Source organism: Mirounga angustirostris, unplaced genomic scaffold, assembly GCF_029215605.1.
Source record: "Mirounga angustirostris isolate CCGP_5_RB_7025 unplaced genomic scaffold, mMirAng1.0.hap1 SCAF_5, whole genome shotgun sequence".
Taxonomy (NCBI): domain Eukaryota; kingdom Metazoa; phylum Chordata; class Mammalia; order Carnivora; family Phocidae; genus Mirounga; species Mirounga angustirostris.
The window spans coordinates 154,267,691-154,285,202 of record NW_026991713.1 but is presented as its reverse complement, the minus strand read 5'-3'; the positions used below and the strand labels follow the sequence as shown (position 1 = coordinate 154,285,202).

The window sequence follows — 17,512 nt, the reverse complement described above, 5'->3', positions numbered from 1 at the left end:
TTCGGGCGGCACTTCCGGTGGTTGCTTCCGGGGCCGTTGGAACGGTTGGGCCTCCAAAAAACTACAATCCCCGAGGTGCATTGCGCATCCGGGTAAGCGCCCGGGCCGGGTACTTGCGCCCTGGCGCCATACTTGCGGGAAGCGCGATGCACGCTGGGAAACGTAGTCTTTACTGCAAACTAGCGCCTCTAAAATTATAATTTATTACAATGTGAAGGCTCTTCAGGTCTGAAGCCCCCTGAAGTGTTCCTTGAAATTGCTACTTTTTACTTATCTGTAAAAAGATAACCTCTTTCTTTGTGGTCGTTGGAAAACATACAACGATCACCACATTTTTTTCTCCGTAAATAAAAAATTGATGAATCCTAGATATATATCAACTCTAAGCCTCAAGACATCCCTACCCTTTTGCAAATCAGTGGGAAAACACGTCCAAGAAAGAAAGGTAACAGGTTCAAGATGGAACAAAAAGCCCCGAATGTTTTACCAAAGTTACCTACCTAAACATGTTACTAGTTTTCCAAAATATGTAGTTGCCCCTTCCCGTTTCCTAACTCGATTTGACCTTCTGTCTTTCTTGCTGAAAGTTCTTCCAGTGCCTATTTTTGCACATGGGAAATGAGTTTTTAAAGTGCTTATCACACACCAAAAAAAGTGCCTATCACAAGTGTAGTTATGAAGAACAACTGAGATAAATTTCTTGCACAGTGCCTGGTACAAAAGCCTCACTATTAGCCCTTAGTAGGAGGAAAACTGGCTTAAAACTGGGATGCTTTGATGTCAGTCTTGTCTGTCATTAATTGCTCAATTCACTTAACTGTTCCTGGCCTCAGTTTCCTCATCCATAAAATGAGGGAATCATTAAAATCCCTTCCAGCTTTAAAGTATGATTGTGCCTCTTTTGCTATGCTCTTTCATTCCCTCAGAATATGAAAAATCCTTCTGGAGTCGACCGAATTCAGTCTCCTGAGATAATACTTACCCTCTGAGACTGTTGTGAGAATAAATGAGATAACGCATAAACACTTGCTAGCACAGAACCTAGAACTTGGTAAGCGCTCCACATTTGTGAGCTGTACTCCCTAAGCACTATTATTTCCTCCCACGAGAATGTAAACCCCAGGAGAGCAGAGACCTTGTTGATCCTGTACACTCGTGTATCTTGAGCGCCTAGATTGCTGTTTGCACATCTTGAATTGAATAAATACAGCAGTCTAAACGTCCTGCCCCTGCACGGTTCCCTGGGCAGTTTCCTCAAGGGTAAAATCAGGAGTCACTAAGATGCCTTCCAGCCATACAACCGTGCGACCGCTCTTGTATTCCACCCCCTTCTGGAGTCTGAAAAACCTTGGTTGAAGTCCCGACCCCAGAATAATCCAAAGCTATTTTGGAACGTGAGCCTAGGGCCTGAGCCCACTTCCGTTGCCATGGCAGCGGCTCCGCCCCCGAGCCCTGCAGATCCCCCGCCCTGATTGGCTGGACGCCCGGCTCCCTCTCCGGATGCGGCCACTGCCGCCATTGTGCGGCGCTGGTACCCCAAGAGGGTTCTCTCTGTGGCGAGTGTCTTGGGCTTTCGCCCTCGCTTCTCGCTCTCTTGTCCGGGGAGCCCGGCGGGTCCGGGACTCCCGTCCGTGCCGGTGCGGGCGCCGGCATGTGGCTGTGGGAGGAACAGGGGGGCCTCCTGGGCCCCTTCTCCTTCCTGCTGCTGCTGCTGCTGCTGGTAACGCGTAGTCCGTTCAATGCCTGCCTCTTCACCGGCAGCCTCTACCTCTTGCTGCGCCTCTTCAGCTTTGAGCCTGTGCCCTCCCGCAGGGCCTTGCAGGTGCTCAAGCCCCGGGACCGCGTTTCCGCTATCGCCCACCGCGGCGGCAGCCACGACGCGCCCGAGAACACGCTGGCGGCCATTCGGCAGGTGAGTCCCCCACGCCTCGCGCCCCTCCGCACCCCCTGGGAGGTTGGACTTCTGCTTGACCTTCCGAAGGTTCTCCAGTATTCTCATGATAGGCTTCCCAGTTCCCCATTCGTCCAGAAGGAATATATCCAAGTGGCCTTCGATCCCTCTGAAGTCAGAAATCTCCCAACTTATTTATAGAGCACAGCAAATACCTACATATTTGCTATATGCCAGGCACTGAGGATATAGTCATAAACAAGACAGAAAGGGTCCCTGCTTTCACAGAGCGTGCATTGGAATGTGGGAAATCGGCCTTATTAAACAAGTAAACACATAGATGAGATACTTTAAGAGAGCGAAAAGTGTAATGAAGAAACAGGGTAACGGGACAAGGAATGACTGGGAGGAGGACTTAACGCTCTTTTAGATAGAGTAGTCAGAGAAATCCCCTCGCAAGACATGACTTGAACTGAAACTGGGATTATGAGAAGGAGCCAGCCTTGGATCTGGGAGAAAGGTGTTCCAGGAAAAGAGAAGAGCAAGTGCAAAATCCGGAGGTGGAAATGATGTTGGAAGGTTCAGGTAACAGAATAGATACTAGTAGTTGAGTTTATTGAAAACGGATCACATTCACAGAAGCTGTGTTTACTTGTCCTCCAAATTATCCAAGTCATCTTATCATCTTTTTCTCCAAACACACAGTTCATGCCAGACAACCCTGGCAGCTGGACTCCTGATAAATTTCTGCCTCTTTTTTTCACAAGGCTGTCCTAAGACTCTTGCTCCCTCCAAGCTCCTGGCAGTCTCCTGACTTCATAATAATGATAGTTTGCATAGTATGAGAGATTTTCAGTTCTATAGGCACTTTTGCATCTGTGGAAATACATCTGATCCTCACATTTCTTTGAGACATTATTTTAACATTGAATGGGTAGGAAAACTGACTCAAATACTTGCAGCTCCTAGAATTCAGGGTTCCAAGCCCTAGGGCTCTTTGTCAGAGATTAGACTGTGTTCCAGGATATAAAAACTTGGACTCACTGTCCAGCTAGAGACAGACAGTATTACATAATGAGCAAGTTACTTAAGCTGTCTTTGTCCCAGTCAGAGTCCTGAGTAGGTAGGGTGTGGAAGCAAGGCACCCTAGGGCACCTCTCTTCATTTTAGCCCCACCCTGACCTCAGTTTCCCTATCTGTAAAATGGGAATGATATTGGTATCCAACTAATAGGTTGTGATTCAATGAGGTAGTCCACAGGAAGTGCTTGGCCCATGATAAGACCTCCACAAATGGAAGCTCTTTGGACCAATAATCTAAAGATGGCTTCATTTTTAAAAAATCATTTCAGGATAAAGGTAAAAAATTTAAGTCTGAAGAAGGAAGGGAGTGAGGAAGGCAGCTGTTAATTTGTGGAGGACAGCTGACTCTGTGTTTGTAAATCAAGTTAGTCTTCTCTTTTTTTTTCTTTTTTTTAAAGATTTTATTTATTTATTTGAGAGAGAGTGAGCACACATGACCCAAGAGAGGGGCAGAGGGAGAGAGACAAGCAGACTCCCCGCTAAGTGTGGAGCCCTACGTGGGGCCCTGTCCCAGAACCCCGAGATCGTGACCTGAGCTGAAGTCAGATGCTTAACTGAGCCACCCAGGCACCCCAAATTAGACTTCTCTTGCATGCTTCTTTCCCCTTCGTTCTTTTTTTTTTTTTTTTTAAGATTTGATTTCTTTGACAGAGAGAGACACAGTGAGAGAGGGAACACAAGCAGGAGGAGTGGGAGAGGGAGAAGCAGGCTCCCCGCCCAGCAGGGAGCCCGATGCGGGGCCAGATCCCAGGACCCTGGGATCATGACCCGAGCCGAAGGCAGATGCTCAACGACTGAGCCACCCAGGTGCCCCCTCCTTCGTTCTTTGTGGTGTTTTTGTTTTTGTTTTAAGTTTATTTTTTTTAGTAATCTCTACACCCATCGTGGGACTTGAACTCACAACCCTGAGATCAAGTCGCATGCTCTACTGACTGAGCCAGCCAGGCGCCCCAATATCTTTATATTTATTTTTAAATAGAAAGCTAGAAAAGCTTCTCTGCCTCCCTTCCATCCCAATAAACCAAGGGGAGGGGTGCCTGGCTGGCTCAGTTGCAAGAGCATGCAGCTCTTGTTCTCAGGGCTGTAAGTTCAAGCCCCACGATGGGTGTAGAGATTACCTGAAAGTAAAATCTCAATAAATAAATAAATAAATAAATAAATAGAAATATAAAGATGGTGAAGAATGTATTTTACATTCTAACTTAAATTCAGATAGGTCAGGTGAAGTAATGTAGCTACACAGGAGAATGGTCATGAAAAGAAAGATACTTATAGGGAAAAAAGTACATAGTTGTCATTGACTTCCATTTCACCTTACGTTTATGTAAGTTGCCTTAAAGCATTACTCAGTGTTAATTGAACACAGAAGGCATTCCTAAGTGTTTATCAATGATGTGGTTTGGCCAGGAACATGATTGACTGAATGTGAATCATATTAAATGAGGAAATATGTATTTGAAATACACATACACATACTCATACAGTGTTTCATATCCTGTTGTGTTGCAAGGGAATTAAAGTTAATTTCCGTTCATGTCTTGTATGTTTAGGTTGTTCATGTCTTTAATACATGTAATAAGATAAACATTGTGCCAAGTTCCTGGTCTTAAGAGGAAATGATATGATAATTCCGCTCATTCCAGTATAAGGTTATTATGGATGAACTTTTTAGCTATAACAGAATTTAGCTGCTGAATACAAACTGCAGAATACAAGGCCGCATCCTCCCTCTTGACTTCAAAAGGAATATGTAGCTTATTTCCATCAAAATATGTTTTTTGTCCTGTTCTTGCTCCCTTTGTGTGTTTGCAGCTCATAATTCATATTCTTAAACATTTTACTATGTAAACAATCAGGAAAGACATTCTGAGAATGGTAGAATTTCTGATAGATTATAAAGTAGATACAGAAGGAAAAACTTGAGAGAGGTGAAATGGATGGATTCCAAAAAACAGATACATGACAGTGACAGAGGAATTAAATTATACCTACAGTCCATTCTCCACCTAGGAGCCAGAGTGCAGCTTTAGAAGTATAAATCAGATTATATACTGCCCTTATTTAAAATCCTCCAGTGGGAATTCTTAATCTCAGGAAACAAACTGAGGGTTGCTGGAGTGGTGGGGGGTGGGAGGGATGGGGTGGCTGGCTGATAGACATGGGGGAGGGTATGTGCTATGGTGAGCACTGTGAATTGTGTAAGACTGTTGAATCACAGACCTGTACCTCTGAAACAAATAATACATTACATGTTTAAAAAAAAAAAAAAAAAAGGAAGATAGGAAGGGAAAAATGAAGGCGGGGATATCAGAGGGGGAGACGAACCCATGAGAGACTATGGACTCTGAGAAACAAACTGAGGGTTCTAGAGGGGAGGGGAGGTGGGGGGATGGGTTAGCCTGGTGATGGGTATTAAAGAGGGCAAGTATTGAATGGAGCATTGGGTGTTATACTCAAACAATGAATCATGGAACACTACATCAAAAACTAATGATGTAATGTATGCTGATTAACATAACATAATAAAATAAAATCCTCCAGTGGTTCTCTATTGGAATTAAATAAAATGCAAACACATTCTATCTTATACCCTCCTCAAAACCCCTGCTCCTGTTCCAACCACGCTGGGTGCTTGTTAGGACACTTCTGGCTTCATGTAATAGAGACTCAGACTTCACATATCTCAAACAATATGGGATGCCTGGGTGGCTCAGTTGGTTAAGTGTCTGCCTTCGGCTCAGGTCATGATCCCGGAGTCGGAGGATTGAGTCCCGCATCAGGCTCCCTGCTCTGCGGGAAGCCTGCTTCTCCCTCTCCCTCTGCCACTCCCCCTGCTTGTGCCTCTCTCTCTCTAATAAATAAATAAAAATATTTTCTTTTTTTTTTAAAGATTTTATTTATTTATTTGACAGAGACAGAGACAGCGAGAGCAGGAACACAAGCAGGGGGAGTGGGAGAGGGAGAAGCAGGCCTCCCGCTGAGCCGGGAGCCCGATGTGGGACTCGATCCCAGGACCCTGGGATCATGACCTGAGCCGAAGGCAGTCGCTTAACCAACTGAGCCACCCAGGCGCCCTAAATAAAAATCTTTTTAAAAAAACCACAAATATCTCAAACAATAAGGAGACTTAATATCTCACATAACAAGAATGCGGGAGAGAGGTGACTTGCAGGTTGGTTTTTGGGGAGACTTAATATCTCACATAACAAGAATGCGGGAGAGAGGTGACTTGCAGGTTGGTTTTTGGCTTTTTGTTTTGTTTGTTTTTAGATTTTATTTATTTATTTGACAGAGAGAGAGCACAAGCAGGGGGAGCGGCAGGCAGAGGGAGATGCAGACTCCCCGCTGAGCAGGGAGCCTGATGCAGGACTCGATCCCAGGACCCCGGGATCATGACCTGAGCTGAAGGCAGACGCTTAACCGAATGCGCCCCCAGGATGGTTTATTTAGCTGTTCAGTTTATAATCATGGAGGACTCGGGTTCTGTTGCGCTACCTGCTCTGCCACCTGCAGCATATTTACTAGCCCTCGTTGTAGTTGTGCTGTGGCCATTGCAGCCCCGGGCATCACATTCTTGAACATCACCATCCAGTCTCAATCCCTCTTCCATATGCCTTTCCCAGAAGTCTCCATCACATACACACAGAGGGATTGGAAATAGTTCACTTACTCTGAACATAAAAGAAAGCTGAACAATGGGGCAAGAACAGGTCTCTACCAGCGGGGAAGAAGAAGGGGAATAGATTTGGGTAGACAGTCAACACTCTGTGGCTCCATCCTACATTGTGGTCTTTGTATTATACTTGCTCTTTCTTCTGCTTGGGAAACTCTTCCCCTGGATCTTCATATGGTTAGCTCCCTTAATCATTAAGGTCTCAACTCACATGTCATATTCTTAGAGAGGCCTTCCTTGACTGCCTTGTCTAGTGACCCCCACTGGCCTTAACCTTCACATTACCCTTTATTTTCTTCTTCAAAACATTTATCACTATCATAATTTACATGTAACATGTTTGTAATCTGTTTCTCCCTAGTGAAATATAAGATCCATGATCCTTTTCTTTCTTGTTCACCACTCTCCTCACTGCTTAGAACATTGCCTGATATCTAGTAGGCACTCGATAAGTATTTGTTGGAAGGATTGTGATGTATTAATAGCCAATAAATGCACAAGAAAAGATATTCAACATTATCAGTCATTAGGGAAATGGAAATCAAACCCACAATGGAATTCCCCTTAGGGTAGCTATAAACAGAAAGACAATAACAGGTATTGACGAGGATGTGGAGAAATTGGAACTTTCATACACTGCTGGTGGGAAAAACTGTCTGGCAGTTCCTTAAAAGGTTAAACACAGAGTTAACATTCGATCCAGCAATAACACTCCTAAATATATACATATATCTAAAAGAATTGAAAACATACATCATGCAAAAACTTGTACAGAAATGTTCATAGCATTATTAATAGCTAAAAGTGGAAACAACAGAAATATCCATCAGCTGATGAATGGATAAGTAAAATGTGATATATCCATACAATGGAATAGTATTCAGCAAGAAAAAGGAATGAAGTCCTGGTACATGTTACAACATGAATGAACCTTAGAAACATTCTAAGTGAAAGAAAAAAAGCCAGTCACAGAAGACTGCATATTATATAATTCTATTAAATAAAATGTCCAGAATGAGCAAATCCATAGAGATAGAAGTAGATTAGTAGTTGCCAGGAATGGGGACTGACTGCTAATGGACACAAGATTTCTTTTTGAGGTGATGAAAATATTCTAAAATTGATTGTATTGGTGGTTGCTGAGCTCTGTGAATTTAATTTTTAAAAAACCAGGAGCGCCTGGGTGGCTCAGTTGGTTAAGCATCTGCCTTCAGCTCAGGTCATGATCCCAGCGTCCTGGGATTGGTCCCCGCATCAGGCTCCGTGCTCAGCAGGGAGCCTGCTTCTCCCTCTCCCTCTGCCTGCCTGCCTGCCTATCTGCTTACTTGTGATCTCTCTCTCTCTCTCTCTGTCAAACAAACAAACAAATAAATAAATCTTTAAAAAACAAAACAAAACAAAAACCATTGAATTGTACACTTTAAACGTGAATTACATGGTATGTGAATAGTCTCAAAGCTAAAAAGAAGATGTGATTCTGAACTTTGTCAGACTGAAAAATCTCTACCAAAAAACATTGTGCCATTCTGTGTTCTAATAGTGTAATCTATGGTTTTCTTCATTGTCAGTAAACACAAGTTAAGTTCTTTCTGTGTATGAAGTTATAGTATAAGGTTGGATATTTAAAAGATACTTTTCGGGGCGCCTGGGTGGCTCAGTTGGTTAAGCGACTGCCTTCGGCTCAGGTCATGATCCTGGAGTCCCGGGATCGAGTCCCACATCGGGCTCCCTGCTCAGCGAGGAGTCTGCTCCCTCTGACCCTCCTCCCTCTCATGCTCTCTGTCTCTCATTGTCTCTCTCGCAAATAAATAAAATCTTAAAAAAAAAAATAAAAGATACTTTTCAGTGAAACATTTAAAAAGCCATGTAAATATAACGAATTTGTTAAAGCAAATACTTTTTAAATCAATTTTATCAAAGTATAATTTACATCAATAAAAGGCAGACATTTTCAGTGTACAGTTTGATGAGTTTTGATAAATATATATACCTCAGTAACCATCACCTTAATCCATTTCTGTCACCCCAGAAAGTTCCTTTGTGCTCTTTGGAGTTAACTAACCCCCCACTCACACCTCTGCCCCAAGGCAAGCATTGATACTACACTGTGCTATTCTATTACTAAACTATTAGTATAGTTTTTAGGGTGCCTGGGTGGCTCAGTTGTTAAGCATCTGCCTTCAGCTCAGGTCATGATCCCGGGGTCCTGGGATTGAGCCCCGCATCGGGCTCCCTGCTCTGCCGGGAGCCTGCTTCTCCCTCTCCCTCTGCTTGCCTCTCTGCCTACTTGTGCTCTCCCTACCTCTCTCTTTGTCAAATAAATAAATAAAATCTTTAAATAAAATACACTATTAGTATAGTTTTTAAATAAATTTTTTCATTTTTAATAAAATTTTAATAAAATTACAATATTTTTGTAAACCAGTTTATGTGAGATTTGTATGTTTAGAAGAAAAAATACTATTATAAGGAATTTCTCGAAATTAAAAGATGAATGTGAATTGTATACTAATATGTGAATTTAATACAGGAGTTTATCTTTTTGTCTCTATAACTGGAATAACAAAAGTATCGGTAAAGAAAGTTGAGTGCAGTCATTAGAAGATATGGTCTGAGAAACTAATATGGTGGTTCTTTTATAAAGCTTTTGCTTGGGGCCTTAATAAACTACTCAGAAAAGACAAATAAAGCTTTTGCTTGGGGCCTTAATAAACTACTCAGAAAAGACAAATAAATGAACTCATTAGTTCTAGTAATCTTGCTAAAATTTAATGTCTTACCACTGTTATTTTTTGTGTTGTAACCAAATAGAGACGGCCCTACTGGATACAAATATAATTGAACCAATTATAGTGCTGGCCTCAGGGCATAAGGATAACATTTCTGTTACAGTGAGAGAGATGCACTGTGAATACTGAAAATGTGATCTTGTTTTATGTCTTAAATGATATAACCCATGTTAATTTACCAGTGCGTCCTTCTGTCTTTAATTTAGAAAAGATACCTTTTAATCTTATAAAAAGATTAATATAACTTAACCAGTGTGAGATGTGAGCACTATTGTAATGACTTTTTCACTGAGATGGGTTTTTTTAATCATAATAGCTTATGCTGAGTGCCAACTTTGAGCCAGGCACCAAGCTTGGTAATTTACTTTTTTTTTTTTTTAAAGATTTTATTTATTTATCTGTCAGAGAGATAGAGAGCACAAGCAGGGGGAGTGGCAGGGAGAGGGAGAAGCAGGCTCCCCATGGAGCAGGGAGCCCGATGTGGGACTCGATCCCAGGACCCTGGGATCATGACCTGAGCCGAAGGCAGTCGCCCAACCGACTGAGCCACCCAGGCGCCCCAAGCTTGGTAATTTAAATGCATTATTTCTAAGTCCTTACGTCTCTTAAGATCATTAGAGAAGTATCATCTTTTTTTTAAAGATTTTATTTAGAGAGAGCATGTGTGTGTCCACACATTAAGAAAGGGAGAAGAGCAGAGGGAGAGAGAGAATCTCAAGCAGACTCTGCTCTGAGGGCAGAACCTGACACAGAGCTTGATCCACAACCCTGAGGTCATGACCTGAGCTGAAATCAGGAGTTGGTCAGAGTCGGTCGCTTAACCAACTGAGCCACCCAGACGCCCCGAAAAGTATCATGTTAAAAATGATGAAACTGGGGCACCTGTGTGGCTCAGTCGGTTGGGCGGCTGCCTTCGGCTCAGGTCATGATCCCAGGGTCCTGGGATCGAGCCCCGCATCGGGCTCCCTGCTCAGCAGAGAGCCTGCTTCTCCCTTTCCCTCTGTCTGCCGCTCTGCCTACTTGTGCTATCTCTCTGTCAAATAAATAAATTAAAAATATATATAAATTAAAAATGATGAAACTGAACCTAGAGTATGATAAGTAACTAGATGATACAGCCAGTGAGTGATGATTTGGGGTTCTTAGAGGAGGAAATCTTGGTCATAATATGAAAATCAAACTTCGAAGCTTAGAAGAAAATAGAGTTGTATTGTATCTTTATAAATGGGGATAGGGAAGGATTTAAATAAAAGAGAATAATCTATGCCCATAAAGTACATGATTGATAAATTCGACTGTATTAAAATTAAAAATGTGTTAAAAAGAACACAATAAATAACAATGGCTAACAATTATTGAATGCCTGCTGTGCATTAGTACAGAGCTGTATGCTGTTCCCAGGTACTTGGGTACTTAAGTGTGTAGCAAATATATGAAGACCTTATAAGAGAATGACACAGGAATGATGCTCATCAACTTTAAGTTGGAGAGGAAGGGGGAGAAATCTCCCTGTGTCTGTAGTGTCAGTAGTAAACATACAGTGCTTAAGAGTACAGCCTCTACCACGTCGTAGTTTGTACAACCCAGAGCCAGTTTCTTAATTTCTGTTTCCTCATCTGAAAATGAGAATCTTAATACTACCTAAGGGTGGTGGGAATCAAATGAGTTAATATATTTAAAGCATTTAGAATAGTGCCTGACTATATAGAAAAGGCTCAGTAAATAGTAACTATTATGTGTTTTAGGGCAGCAAGAGATTGAAGCAAATGTGGCAAAATGTTAACATCTGTTAAGTCTTTTTTGCTATACACTGCTGTGTGTATTTGCCTAATTAAAATTTTTTTAAATTTAAAATCTTGATCATAATGAGCATTTTGTGTCTTCATTGTGACAAAGAAGCCAAGGAAGCAAACGTTGGGTCGTGTGTCTCAGAGGAACATGCTCAAGTTCTCTTTTTAGATAAATTCCAGTATACCTTACCGTGTTTACCAGCTTGTTGGCCAACAGCCAGTGCTGCTTATATAAACAAAACGTAGTGTCCTCTAGAAGCAGGCTTGGTGTTCCTATTACAGAGGGTGGAGTTAAACCAACAAAAACCTGACTCTTCTTGTTTATGCCAAAGTGGTGCATATACAGCTAATCAACAAACATTGGGGAATCATCGGAGATGCTGTACCAAATGGAGTGTAGTAATCAGTGGAATTTGTCTAAATATTTGTAATTGTAAGCCACTAATGGCCCATAGAGTTAAAGCAACCAGAGAAAACTTAAGTTCCAGAAATTACCCCATATACTACAGTGAGAATGGGAAGAATGGGAAATTTATTTTTTTTTAAGATTTTATTTATTTATTTATTTATTTTTTAAAGATTTTTTATTTATTTATTTGACAGAGAGAGACACGGTGAGAGAGGGAACATAAGCAAGGGGGAGCGGGAGAGGGAGAAGCAGGCTTCCCGCAGAGGAGAGAGCCCGATATGGGACTCGATCCCAGGACCCTGGGACCATGACCTGAGCCGAAGGCAGTTGCTTAACAACTGAGCCACCCAGGCGCCCTAAGATTTTATTTATTTATGGGGCACCTGGGTGGCTCAGTCGTTAAGCATCTGCCTTCGGCTCAGGTCATGATCCCAGGGCCCTGAGATCGAGCCCCACACCAGGCTCCCTGCTCAGCAGGGAGCCTGCTTCTCCCTCTCCCCCCCCCCCCCCCGCTTGTGTTCCGTCTATTGCTGTCTCTCTCTCTGTGTCAAATAAATAAAAATCTTAAAAAAAAAAAAAAAAGATTTTTATTTGTTTGAGAGAATGAGAGAGCGATCATGAGCAGGGGGGACGGGTAGAGGGAGAAGCAGACTCCCCACTGAGCAGGGAACCTGATGCAGGACACAATCCCAGGACCCTGGGATCATGACCTGAGCTGAAGGCAGACGCTTAACCGACTGAGCCACCCAGGTGCCCAAGACTGGGGAATTTAAAGTGTTTGAGGAATCCCTAAGTGTGCAAGTTGAAGTAAGGTTATCAGGAAAAGTAGAAACTGGGTGGGTTGCTATTTGGTATAAGAAGGAGAAGAAATCAGTAAGAGACACCGTCCACGTAGCTAGGACTGTTGGTCATCTTGAGCATGTAGATTGTAAAGTGACATCTGTGGCCACTTGTCATTAATATTGTTGATGTTTTTGTTAAGGCAGCTAAGAATGGAGCAACAGGTGTGGAGTTGGACATTGAGTTTACTTCTGACGGGATTCCTGTCTTAATGCACGATAACACAGTCGATAGGACGACTGATGGCACTGGTCGATTGTGTGATTTGACATTTGAACAAATTAGGAAGCTTAATCCTGCAGCAAATCACAGGTTAAGGTAAGTGGTTCATTGTCACTTAAACGTACCTTTCATCTTCTGTTGGGGATCACAGAAAGACACTCGCACCTTCTAAAGACACTGGCATCTTCTGCTCCAGGGGAATTATTGTTTTGAACTATATACAGGTTTCCCAAGTAATGAGCAGGGTGCCAGGAACAACTGAAATATGTTTTTCATCTTTTCCCACTGTGGCCAGATTTGGCCTGGGAATTATTCTCAAGACAATACACTGTCTAGTCACTAACATTAGTAACATTAGAGAGTTACTTTGTACTATCCTGTAAATTTTATATATAAGAGATTTATAGGTATATCTATATCTCAGAATTAGTCCTATAAGATACTCCACAAGAAGAGAGTTTTATGATCAACTAAGATCAAGCACTATACTCTAGATGTTCCCTTTAGGGATAAACAGTCCACATCAATCAGTTATTACCTTTAATGTTTCTCAAAGATGTATGACTACAGAACCCACACCATTCCCACCATAAACAGCTATAAACACATTGGAATGAGTGTACTGGGTAATATACTTTGGAATATGATTATCTAAATCCCTCTCTTCTTTGTAATACTGAAAAATGTATGCTCACTGTTACTCATGTTGTATCATTCTCTCAACAACGATTAATACTCTTTGAGTATTAAGTATTTGACCTAGTGGTCATGTTATAGTCCTCCCTAAAAGATGATTCATACTTTATTTTCCTAGGATCCCAAAAGAAAAGTCAACCAAAGGAAATTATACTTTAATCTAGAAAGTATTGGTAACACTTGAAAGTTCTGAGTGCAAGCTGCTGGAATTGCTCTTTGCAATATTCAGATATTTCATTGTTCTGTTACCTGCGAGGGAAAGGCTAGTTTTAATATTACAGTGACATTGCAGCTAAGAGGTCAGCTTCAAAGTCAACAATTAAAGCAAAAAATGCTCAGGGTCATCATCACCCATAAAATCCTTTAAGAAGGCATGATATTGTGAATAGATCATCCAGGCAGAAAATCAGTAATGAAATTGTCTTTGAACAACACATTAGATCAGATGGGCATGACAGATATATACAGAACATAACATCCAAAAACAAGAGAGTATATATTCTTTCAAGTGCACATGGAGCATTCTCCAGGATAGATCACATGTTAGGCCACAAAACAAGTCTCAATAAATTTAAAAAGACTGAAATCATATCATGCATCTTTTCTGACCACAGTGGTATAAAACTAGCAATCACTCACAAGAAAAAGTTGGAAAAAAAACACAAACACACAGAGGCTAAATGACATGCTACTAAACAACCAATGAGTCAACAAAGAAATCAAAGAAGAAATTTAAAAAATATATGGAGACAGATGAGAACACAATAGTCCAAAATCTTTGGGATACAACAAAAGCAGTTCTAAAAGGGAATTTATAGCAATACAGGCCTATCTCAAACAATCAAACCTTACACCCAAAGAACTAGGAAAAGAAAAAGCCCAAGGTGAGTAAAAGGAAATAAAAAAGATCAGTGCAGAAATAAATGAACTAGAGACTAAAAAAAACAATAGAAAAGATCAATGAAACCAAAAGCTGATTCTTTGAAAAGATAAACAAAACTGATAAACTTTTAGCCAGACTCATCAAAAATTACCTGTAATAATTCTGGAAATCTGTGGAGGAGAGAAACCACCATATGAAAATGTTGGAGTCTATCATGTAAGCTGCTACCCTTAAATAAAATCCAAACTCTGGATTCTGTTCAATGTCTAATATTACAAGGGGCCATTAACTTTAGTAAAAAAGACCATTGGCTTTGCTAAATTCTTCATGATCATATTCCATAATTTTATAAAGTTTCCAAGTTAAAGAAGTTGAATGATTTGGCGGGGGGGGGGCACCTTTTACAGAAGTTTTACAATCACCTTTGAGGCATTGCTATAAGTCTTGATTTGCTAATTGACTTTTGTATGTTAATAGGCTTGAACCTATTAATACACACATTAAGTAATACCTTAATTTGTTTTAGTACTTTCATTTAGTGGAACTACAGCAGAGCATATATAAAAAACTATTCATTCCCTCATTAATATACCTAAATAAACATTCACTTTTCCTTATACTCCAGTGCGTTTTAAAGAAAGGAGTATGTGAAAAATTTTAAACACATAAAAAACCTCTAGAAAGAGAAGGAAAATCAAATGAGAACCATCCTCTGGGTAACTGCTGCCCATTACTGTGTTACACTGCATCATTCTACCTAGGTTTTTGTGTTTGTTTTTTTTTTACTACTTCTAATCTGTATTGAAAAATAGACATGAAGAACTAATTAAACACCTCTCTCATTTCAAAAGAAAAAAGTGCAATATGGGTGTCAGTATGCCATCTTAATGTCTTTAACATAGCCAGTCTTTGTCCTCCAGTTGGAACTCATTGCATTTTCTTTGTGAAGTCACTGGCTTGTGTTTATGGACCATGTTGTAGGAAAAATAGATATTTTCTCTAGAATTATCCTCAATGTGGTTAGATGCTCATCCTGAGTGGGGGCCATAGAAACTAAGACTGGCCAAGGGAATAGCAAAGTCAGTGTCTCACCTCTCACTCCCAAGGAGTAGTCACTGAATAGAATGGCTGGCAGAATTGCCTGTACTGTTCAAATTATCTTTATCTTTTTTTATACCAAGATATTACACTTGAAATTATATAGTTGAGTAAGTATAAATTAAGTCATATAGAATGAAATTTCATTATGTGAGAAAAGCTGATTTCTTATAAATTGGGCACTTAACGTTCCTTTTCTTTATCAGAGAATTTATTTTGAACAGCTGCACTTAAGTACACAACAATACAGTGAACAGATTTATGTATTCCTAGGAATTTCTCCTGCATAAGGTTCTATTAGGGCAATTACAGTCTTAAATTTAAGTCTCAAGTTCTCCAGAAGTACTCTGCCCTTTGGTGAGTAGAGTTCCTAATTATATTATAAATCTAGTGATTTCCTAAAAATTAAGTGGTTTTGTTGTTGTTGCTGTTCTTTGGTCAAGGATATCTGATCTGGTTCAAGGACATTAAGTAAATTATCCTTAGACTTCAGTATGCTTAAAGAAAGGAAGTTAGGGAAAACACTCTTTCCTGTTGGTTGGGAGACATTTGTCAAACGTCTGTTCACTAAACTTTTATCTTTTTTCTCTTTCCTGCAATATACTATTCCTTTTCCCTCTCTTATAGGAATGATTTCCCTGATGAAAAGATCCCTACCCTGAGAGAAGCCGTTGCAGAGTGCCTAAACTATAACCTCACAATCTTCTTTGATGTCAAGGGCCATGCAAATATGGTACAGTTTATACCATAGACTTCACTTTTTTGAAAAGACCTCTTATTTAATTGCTAGTCATTTCCAAAATCAACTATAGATTTTGCTACTTATCATTCTTAAATTATTTTTACAGATCATATTTGCTTATTAGAAGTTTACAGTGCAAAAATCACATCTTTAAAGAAATAGTAAATTATAGAACTCTTAACCTTTGATGGAACCTTTGAACAACTCCTGATATTCTACAACTAATACAAAATAGAGTTGGGTTTTTCTTATTTGCATAAATAGCATTTACAGAAGATATTAAATAAACCATAAAGAGGCACTTCAACTGACCTTATAAGAAAGAATTCAGGAGTTAGACACAAGACCCGTTGCATCTGGCTGTAAGTTAATGGTTTTAGATGGACAACTATGGACTGAATTTAAAGAGAACTCCCATACATAAAGTTTCTGATAGCTAATAGGATATTTATCTTTTACTTAGAGTTATCCTTCCTGTATGATTTCTATCCCTTATGTATAGTTTTGTTATTTTATGATTGAGTAGATATACTTTTATGGTAAAATTACTATAATTTTTTTCAAATGTATATGACATTCCTAAATAAAATTCTGCTTAAGCTTTAGAACGTACACTTTTATTCACAAAAATATATTATTGCAGGGGCGCCTGGGTGGCTCAGTCGTTAAGCGTCTGCCTTCGGCTCAGGTCATGATCGCAGGGTTCTGTGATCGAGCCCCGCATTGGGCTCCCTGCTCAGCGGGAAGCCTGCTTCTCCCTCTCCCACTCCCCCTGCTTGTGTTCCCTCTCTCGCTGTGTCTCTCTGTCAAATAAATAAAAAATCTAAAAAAAAAAAAAAAAAATATATATATATATATATATATATATATATATATTATTGCAATGGAAATCAATGGGAAAATATGGTTTAGATTACATTTGTTCACTTATAACCAGCTTTTCAAGTACAAATACTTTTTTTCTGCATTTGGACAACTTATAGGTATTTTTCTCCCTTGCAAGTTATAATCAGTAATGGCCATCTACTGGTGGGGAATTCTGATGTCAATTTTTTTTATTCATCCTGGGATGTTGTTGAAACTAGTTGTTAAAACCTGAAATAAGAGCCAAAGTATATATTCTAACTTTAGCACAGGAAACTCTCATTTTTGAAGAAAGGAGAATGATGCTCTGACTCATTTATTATTCTGGTACATTCTGGTATTCTGATGTATAGTTGTATACATCTAGGTTTTCCTGTCAGTCTGCATCAGAATCACTAGGAATACCTATTAAAAGTACGAATTCCTGGGCCATATCACATAGAGAAGAAATTCTGAAAATGTCTAGGATACATGATTAAGGAACTTGTATTTTTAATGAGCATCTCAGGTTTTGTTGATGATACTGCCCACGT

The 17,512-nt window shown here is 40.2% G+C and overlaps 1 protein-coding gene across 3 annotated transcripts in view; it reads left to right on the top strand.

The window, feature by feature from the left end:
* The first annotated feature begins 1,482 nt into the window (after positions 1-1,482).
* Positions 1,483-17,512, top strand: part of GDE1 (glycerophosphodiester phosphodiesterase 1) — a 29,925-nt gene continuing 13,895 nt past the window's right edge. Inside the window, exons 1-3 of one of the 3 annotated variants that reach the window (XM_064592602.1) lie at positions 1,483-1,912; positions 12,617-12,792; positions 16,001-16,106. In XM_064592602.1, the coding sequence (XP_064448672.1) occupies positions 1,652-1,912; positions 12,617-12,792; positions 16,001-16,106 (543 nt within the window). In that variant the 5' untranslated portion in view covers positions 1,483-1,651. The remainder of the gene's footprint in view (positions 1,913-12,616; positions 12,793-16,000; positions 16,107-17,512) is intronic. The other 2 variants (XM_045875070.2, XM_045875071.3) reach the window with 2 other exon arrangements.